Below are 8,474 nucleotides of genomic sequence, written 5' to 3' on the forward strand. Positions count from 1 at the left end.
GTTCCGAGGTCACAAGAGATTGGAGGGGGTTATACAGGTATAACCCCCGAAATTTCTGGCATAAAATAGTGGCAAAACATTGGCAAATGTAATTTAATGTAAAAGGTAAAGATAACGAACAGTGACCGATCTCAAAAAATTCACAAAAATACATACATGTGAAGAGGGCATAAAACACTGGAAATTCCAGAGGTGGGATCAGGTGCCTATGAGGAGTAAGCATCCCCTGTTGACCAGTCACACCCGCCATGAGCCCTACGCATTGATCAGGTGGAAGGAACTATCAAACGATTAATGACATTCACAAGTATCTTCTACATAACAGAACAAAATCGCAATGACTGAGCGTTGACGGTGACTAGAACCCCATCCTGATGTTAACCAGCAGACTTGAACTGTTTCACAACCTGGCCAATAAATGACCCTAGTGAACACACAGGGAATTATCTTCATAAAATACAACTCCAACACTTCTGGTTTGTTTGCCATCTGTAGACTTCATTGAAATATGTACAAAATCAATGGGACTTAGTGGTGTGGATGAATTATTGGTATATATAAATCTAAGCATTGAGGGTTACTAAAAAGTATAATATTAGAATGATTAAGCGACTATTACAAATTTATACAGTTGCACCTCCAGGGTGTTTGTCTTAAACTGCAAAAAATAGTAAATAATTCAAAAACAAAACATCCTCCGTGTTGTCATACGTACAAAAATAAATCACAAGTATATATGTATATATAAATCACATGAAAAAAAAATTGAAGATCATGACCATCTACATTTTGTAGTTTGTTCACAATTTTTAAAAATGTGGAATTGGTCCCAATAGCACCGTGAAGGAGCCTGAAAATCAGATATCAGACTCAGTCTTCTGTAATGGTCATAAAACACAAGGAATGGACCTTGTAGGTGATGTCAAGGCGGGAGTCGCTAAGGATTCGACATTCGAAAAGGTAGCAGTCATTGGAGAAAGTGTCACGTGATTTGTTGCGAAACTCGGAAACTGGAAAGCTGATGCAGGTCCACCTAAACGAGGGCTCATCGTTGTTATTGGACTCAAAGAACTCCAAAAATGGAGGAAAGGCGTTCTGGGGCCAATCACCGGGCTGGCGAGCACCAGGGGTGTAGACAATCCGGCGGACATTGTTACTTTCGGACTCGGGATAGGAAGTGTGGAGAGGGCGCTGGAGAGAAGCGGAGACGGATCATGGATGGAGAGACTGAGTGGGGTCGGCTTTGGGCGCGTGTTTGATGATGTAGACGTCTGATCAGTTGAAGCAGACGATGTGGGAGACAGAGATTTGGGTAGTGGAGAAGAAGGCATTGAATGTGGCTCAGTTTTGATCAACATTACAGGTTGGGATGCAGGTTGAGAGGTCCTTATTACGGAAGATGATGGATTTGTGCCATGGTACCTTACGCTGCCGATAAAAGGAGTTTCAGTTTTTACCGTGGGTGCTGCAGAGTTTCCCGGATTCAGGGCAAATGTAGCAGAAGACTTTATTCTAGCTGCGTCGTAAGATGCAAAATGTGGCATAACACACCCATGTTCTTTTGCCATATTATCCATCATTGCACGAAAAGAAATTTTATTTTCCGTTTTTACAATTTCCGGAAATGACACAAATTTGTACACAAACTTCTGTCCCATTACTTTCTTGATGATGTTTTTATCGTAATAGTATCTAAGCGCTCGGCTGAGCTTGTCATAATTCATGTTCAGCTTATTTTTACGTAGTCCCCATAGTTTCGCCACTTCTTCCGCATTAATCAATTTGAACTCTCCCTCCGTGTTTGTCCATTGAATGATTTCACTATGTTGATTTCCAACCAGTAACTCGAGCAAAAACTGCCACAGCGTCACATTTGTATCCATTACTGAACCTGTTAAAGACAACACATTTAATATTTAACTTAAAGCGGACTAAACTCCATCTACACAAAAAACAGGAAAGAAAGACGGAAGAGCGTTTATCAGCTGTGGGTAAACCCTCATTCATGATTTTGCAGACAAGTGTCGTCTGCATAACCTGGCGGATTACTTTGTCCGTTGCCTGTTCGTCCGTCTGTCTGTGAAGGTCACATTTTTACGAAGAAAGGTAACGTACAGACGTTGCATGTGTTTGCTGAACATTCTCGTCTTTGTGAGCGGTACATTCATTCAAGTTATTTATAAGAGACATCATACAATATGTCACCTTGTTTTCTTCAAATGGTGAACAATATAACAACCCAAATATACTCAAACACTGTTCGTTACTCACACAAACGTGAAACATGCGTGATCGATCACAAACACGTGTCAACATTGATGTTCTATTCATCTTTATGCTTATGCATAATTAAGTCTCAAATGTCAATTCGATCTCCTTTCTATTTTATCAATTTCCACGCGCAGTTGGCCACGACAACGGCGGGAAAACAAGACTACTAGTTGACAGAGATTTTGGATGATCCATCAAAATTTCTCATTCAGTATTTTCCTAATTATCGTTAAAAAAGGCATCCTTTGGCTACATTTCAAGCGTTCTGTAAATTAATAATATCTTTCATTGTCTTGACTATTATGGCTCAATTATTTGACTTGTTATGACACATTTAATTTGAATCAGACGACCCTGGCGAATCGTGCAACAGAGGTGCCATATTTAGATTTATTGAAGAATACGGCACATGGTGCTTTCACTCAAGTAACTGTATTTTAAATTTAAACTTGAGATTTATTTAAAAATATCCGGAATACTGAGTAAATAGTTAACTTTAACTTTCCTGGCCGATTTTTCCTCCCCCTTTCATTGACAAACAAACACGGAAGATAATGTGGCGGAAGAATTAAGTCGAGAAGGCTTTTTAAGGATAAGAGGGAAGCTTATTCTCACTGGCGTACGAAGAGCCGGAAAACGATCATCTAAACCCAGAATGGTTACACGTGAAACTTTTAAGGACGCTAAACGACCAAACTAAAAAAAATCCGTGATGACAATTAAAGAGTGCATGATAAAATCTGTACATATATAGTAATTCTATGTAACACTTCCATTTTTAATATGTTTACACAAGAAATATAACCAAATAAATCATATGGGACGGGGGCATACGTGTATTTGTTTCTGTTTTTGTTTTTCATGAAACGAATGCTTACTCTGAAAGGAAATAAAAATACTTGCAAAAAAGATTTTTGCTATGCTTTAACTTCTTCATGCAAGTGAAAGATCTGCACACTAGTATTGAATTTAGTTATATATTCTTTATACTAAGGATGGACAACTGCAAGTGGATTTTACCAAGATTTCCCATCATGCCTTGTAAAGCAATGCTTCTTTAACATTTTACTTCCAAAGTTCAATTTAAAAAAAAAGAGTGAATTAACTGTTTATTTTTGTGTAATGGGTGCTCGAGAGTCAAGTACAAGATATAACCACCCCCTCTTTAGACCAAAATATCAACACGTACGCCTCGTGTCTTTATAAATCTATTAAAATCCCAATGTTAAAACTTTTTTTTCCCACAGAAAAAAATATAAAGTTCCTGTTTCCTGTGGAAACGCCCAAATCCAACGGGACGATTTGGTAAATATATTTTGCTTGATCAAGTTCTCACCGTGAAACACAAGTGAAATAAAGCAAAAGCTCTTACAACCTTTTGCTGGCTAGTGTGACTGTTGTGTTTAAACGCTGTTTAATAACAATCTAGTATTTCATCTTCGTACAGAATATCATTTTGGCTCTTTCCAGTTCATACATACTTAATATCCTACCATTATCTTTTTAAAGCTACTTGTAAACAATGAATTAAAAAAATTGTGCTAAAAATCTACTCACCTCGTTGCTTAGTTATACAGAATTTCTTGCTTGGGGGTTCCCCGCCGTCAGAAAGACGAGATGACGAATCAGAAAGAGCGGGGGACGCCGTCCACGAGCGGGCATCTAAAAATAAACAAATTAGATAATTACCAAACACATAAAAAGATGGGTATTGCCAAAATACGCAAGCACCTGTCATTACCGTTTTTTCCTGTTGCTGTTGTTTTGTTTGTTTGGGTTTTTTTTCGGGGGGGGGGGGGCTGGGGAGGGGGGCAAGGGGGGTCAATAAAGACAGTCATATGCAAAACAGATGTGAATTAAAAAACTGTAAACACCCCCCCCCCCTTCCCCTTTTCTCCCACTGTTACCTATTTTGTGATCCTCCACTGCTTCTTTCCCAGATGTAGACCAGACAGATGCTAACAAAGCCTTTACACGAGACGGTTCTTTTTACCGTGTATTGATATCCAGTGATATTTAAGACGGTTAATTTGAAAATGACAATCACATAGTGACGTCAATCCCCACATTTTTGCTTTCTATCAGAGTTCTTCCTGTGTTCAGGATTCAGTTGCAAGTATGTCAGAAAGTAGATCTCATGAAATAGCAACGCGACAGTAAAACTCATTTGACGTGTGCACATTGTCAATTCAATTTTAATAAAATGCACTAATTGGTTGTATATACATCATTCCATAATTGTAAGAGCACCGATGTATTAAGACTGATTTAATTATCTTTTTCAGATTTTATATTTTCGATTTATAGGTACGAAGTAATTAGATGCCTACACACAATGTCCGCCTGTTATGTATACTATCTGCTTTGTTGTGTAGAGTCTACTCCCATTGGAACTAAGCATTAATTTTAAAACAGCGCGGACTGGTACACTGTTATGACTGATCAAATCAAACCGAATAAATTCATCATTATCAATCAATGTCTATACCGCAAATGTTGGTGCAAACTCTATATTCATGCAGATATACATTTACTAACCTTCATAAACTCAAAACAGCTAGCGGAAATGAAAATCCAAAATTGTCTGTATTACGATTTTGGATACAAATCACAAAGTTTCTTTGTGTGGAAAGAAAAAAAAACTATGATGTATATAAAAAAACACACATCTACTGCCTTTTCCCCATCTGGTGAGAATTTACACATTCTTCAAATAATTTCATAGTAAAGAGCGGCTGAAATCGAATACACGGGGCTGAAATAAAGCGACTCAGCGCCCAGGACTCCGAAAAATGTTACCCTTATCGCTCCAAAATCTCGCCTGTCATGAAAGTTAGGGGAACGTGAGAGGGAGACTGCTACATGCAACATAAACTCATCCTCACCCCTCTCTTAAAAAAACCTCCAAAATTTTAATTTAGGTTACAAATCTATTAAAGAAAGTTTTTTTCGAGAACTTCGATACAAAAAAAAATGCACTCTAGGGATATATAATCGATGGGAATCTTCGCCCTAGCACTTCAGAAGCGGAGAGGGAGCATGAAATTTTTGCTTCTTTTTCCTTTGATTTTTTCAAGAGCTTATGACGGTATCATGTTTCTCCAAATGACGCAGAACACTGATATTTCAGAGATTTTTTTTTCTTTCTCAGAGGCGGCAGAACGAAGGAATCATAACGTAATGTTCTTACATATTTTCACATCAGTTCTAGCGATAAAGTCGGCGGGACCATTAGAGATGAGGATAAGATTTTCCAATATATTTTTTTTTCTTTTGGATTGAAAAAGTTTATTTTTTTTTATCTCGCCTTTGCAATAATTCACATCAAGCATTTTTAAACGTCAATTTGTCTCCATAATAATATAAAGAACGTTAATTTTCAATGCACGTATGAAATTTAATGATTTACAATTAAAATCATTGATTCTCCTGTCGATTCTCATGCATGCTTCATGTTGACACTAGAAAATTTGAACTTACCCTCCATACTATGTTGGATCGACTCTTATTGATGACACTTAAATTCCTGGAAGAAAAAAAAATTAAAAATGATTTATTCCATCTTGTGTGGAAGCCTTTTCTTTATCTCAATACGTGACACACATACATTCAGTCGCAAAAAATAGCTTGTTCTTCGAAAAAGGTCCGGTCCGGCACTAAATCGGGGCCCTGTTCTATATATTCATATACCAGGAAACTTCCCCCCAAAACTCTTCCTCGTATGTGAAGTATATTCAATTTTTGTATTATTGTAGATGAAAAGCAACACAGGGGACATTTAATCTAGTAAAAAGATTCTTAAACCAACTGTTAAGAAATGGTTTTTAATACAGCGGGATTTCTAGTACTTCCGACGTGAATTACTTCCTTATTAATTTTTGTAAGAGAAAAAAGTTTACAAATCTTGACTTCCGAGTAGTTATTTAGATAATGTACAACAATATACTATTAACATACATGTATGTTAAAATCATATATGATCTAGTTCGATGCATAGAAGTTGGGTAAATGTTGAATTTAATTTTTGGTATATGCCCCATTGCGTCGCCCGATTCATTCTCTTTGAATTTCAATTAACAAACACCCTTAATTAAAAGTTCACCATGCACATGCAGTACACCAGAATTTATATAATGGTAAAACCTCAAAGTCCTTATAAGTAATTATCATGATATTCACCTTACACTGAGGACAATTTATTATTTTTTTAATTTATGAAGATGTCCACAGAAAAATTAGACCTCCTCCCTTATTTTCAAGTTTCCTTTAGATGTGTTAAAACCAATAAAATGAAATGGCAAACACTAGTACTAAAACGTCAAAAAATAAGACATGATTGATAACTATAAGAGATACTTGTTGCAGAACATTCATGCAACATTGAGAACATATGCTGAACACAGAACAGGTAAATAAAACAGGTGGGTCCCGGAACTGAAACCATTGAACAGGATGTATTCATCTCTCTCTCTCTCTCTCTCTCTCTCTCTCTCTCTCTCGTGTGTGTGTATGTATGTGTGATTCGGAGTCAAAGTAATCCACTACTGAGACTATGTAATTATGCTTTACTCTAATTTACGAAAGGTCTTTACACTGGAGAGTGAGGATTGCGTGTGGGTGTTCATCATGTGTGAGATAATGATATAGAGCAGCAAGCCTCGATCGTCACCCAACATTAAGGCTTACGTAATATACAGCCAAAAAGTGACATTAACCAGTCATGTACACTATAAATGCGCCTCTGTATTTCTGTTGTGTCTACAACTAAATAGAAGTAAACCCGGACACACAGTTGCATAATAGCACTGCCTGTTTTAGTGTTTACGAATAAAAAAAAGAGAACTTTTTTTTCGTAATTAATGAAGAAAAAAATCATTAACTTTGATCTTTCGTGAGATTGTATTCTCTGAAGGACTTTTCGGGCACCTGCTCTAGTGACCTCAATCAATTTTTAAGAGTATATATAGTACATATGCCCACTGAGCACTGGTTTCTCCTCGCCATTATGCTATTTTTATGCTAGAGGTTTACATTTTATGAGGAATTATGTTGTAAAGATTTTAAAGAAGCCATGAAGATCCTTTTAAATTGGTCGGTTTGAAATATTTGAAAAATTCCCGATGGGATGCTATTTCACACTTGAAGACCCAAACTGTAAAGCGGGTACCTCTGTCAATGTAAAGACTTGACATAACACCGGAAACATTGAGTGAAGATTGAATAGGATCTAATGCTTGAATTTGTTTGGGACACACTCGTGTTAATCTGACCCCCTGATGCTTACACAGGGCGGATGGATGGCTTGAGACTAAACAATTTCAGGGGAAATGTCCAAATGTACAGAATTTTATGATTGAGAAATCAACTAATTTACAGTATCATGACTCACTAGCTCAACTGTTACTGATAAATTTAAAGAATTTGGTTACTCGGTAGATTGTGATAATCGGACATACCTCTAATCATATCTATGAGTGAAACGGGGACCTATAAAATATTAACTACTAGAATATACGTCCCTGTTGAAAATTAGAATCCTCAAACCTTACACTGTTACAAGAACTCTAAGTATCTTTCTCTCTATCTCCCTCTCTCTCACACACATATCAACATAAAACAATTCATTCATAATCATAAAACTCAATATTGATCACGTGTTTTATATATTGTATACAAATGATAACAACATCATCAATACTGACCTCCCAAGCTCCAGTAAAGTAGGGGGTCAAGTGAAGTGCACCCCCTCCCACGACGGTAACAAATCCCCGGATTACCAGTACCTGCCCACACAATAATAGTTCTGTCAAGCGTTTCTTAAACTGATATTGAAAATAAACGACGTTATTCCATTACAAACTCTACAAAAACATCACGGTTTCTCTTTTTTTCTAACATACAACCATGCGTATCGTGGAATGCGGTGGGGTGAATCAGTTGACCCGGAAGTTAGCGTTTACTCGGGGAACTCCCCATATATTGACGTCACGTCACAGACGAGTAAAAAAAAAAAAGAGTTGTTACTGTCAGTGAACCAAACAGGGTCACCTTTGACCAATCAATACTGAGAATAAGGTAATTAGCGTTAGGTAATTGCTATTAATAGATTATTCATTGACAAGGACTTAGGCGTGTATAGCATTAACGATATCTCATAACGTGTGATACCAACTATATATTTTTGATATGTATGTTAATCAAAA

General features: G+C 36.9%; 1 protein-coding gene across 1 annotated transcript; it reads right to left on the reverse strand.

Moving 5' to 3' along the window:
- Positions 1-477: 477 nt before the first annotated feature.
- Positions 478-8,145, reverse strand: LOC133187516 (ETS domain-containing protein Elk-3-like). Its single transcript, XM_061322917.1, has 4 exons — positions 7,974-8,145; positions 5,752-5,797; positions 3,829-3,933; positions 478-1,891 (listed from the first exon to the last, which is right to left on the reverse strand). Exons 2-4 carry the CDS (start codon positions 5,756-5,758, stop codon positions 888-890), a joined length of 1,116 nt encoding a protein of 371 aa, XP_061178901.1. The 5' UTR covers positions 5,759-5,797; positions 7,974-8,145; the 3' UTR covers positions 478-887.
- Between the last annotated feature and the right edge of the window lie 329 nt (positions 8,146-8,474).

This window comes from Saccostrea echinata, unplaced genomic scaffold, assembly GCF_033153115.1.
Source record: "Saccostrea echinata isolate AGI-Se365-2 ecotype Australia unplaced genomic scaffold, CSIRO_AGI_Sech_v1 ptg000015l, whole genome shotgun sequence".
Classification (NCBI taxonomy): Eukaryota; Metazoa; Mollusca; class Bivalvia; order Ostreida; family Ostreidae; genus Saccostrea; species Saccostrea echinata.

Bases quoted from the DNA above. Each gene is read 5' to 3' on its own strand.
- LOC133187516 (XM_061322917.1), bottom strand. The intron at 1,892-3,828 runs GTGAGTAGATTT...TGTCTTTAACAG, and splicing joins CTGTATAACTAAGCAACGAG to GTTCAGTAATGGATACAAAT.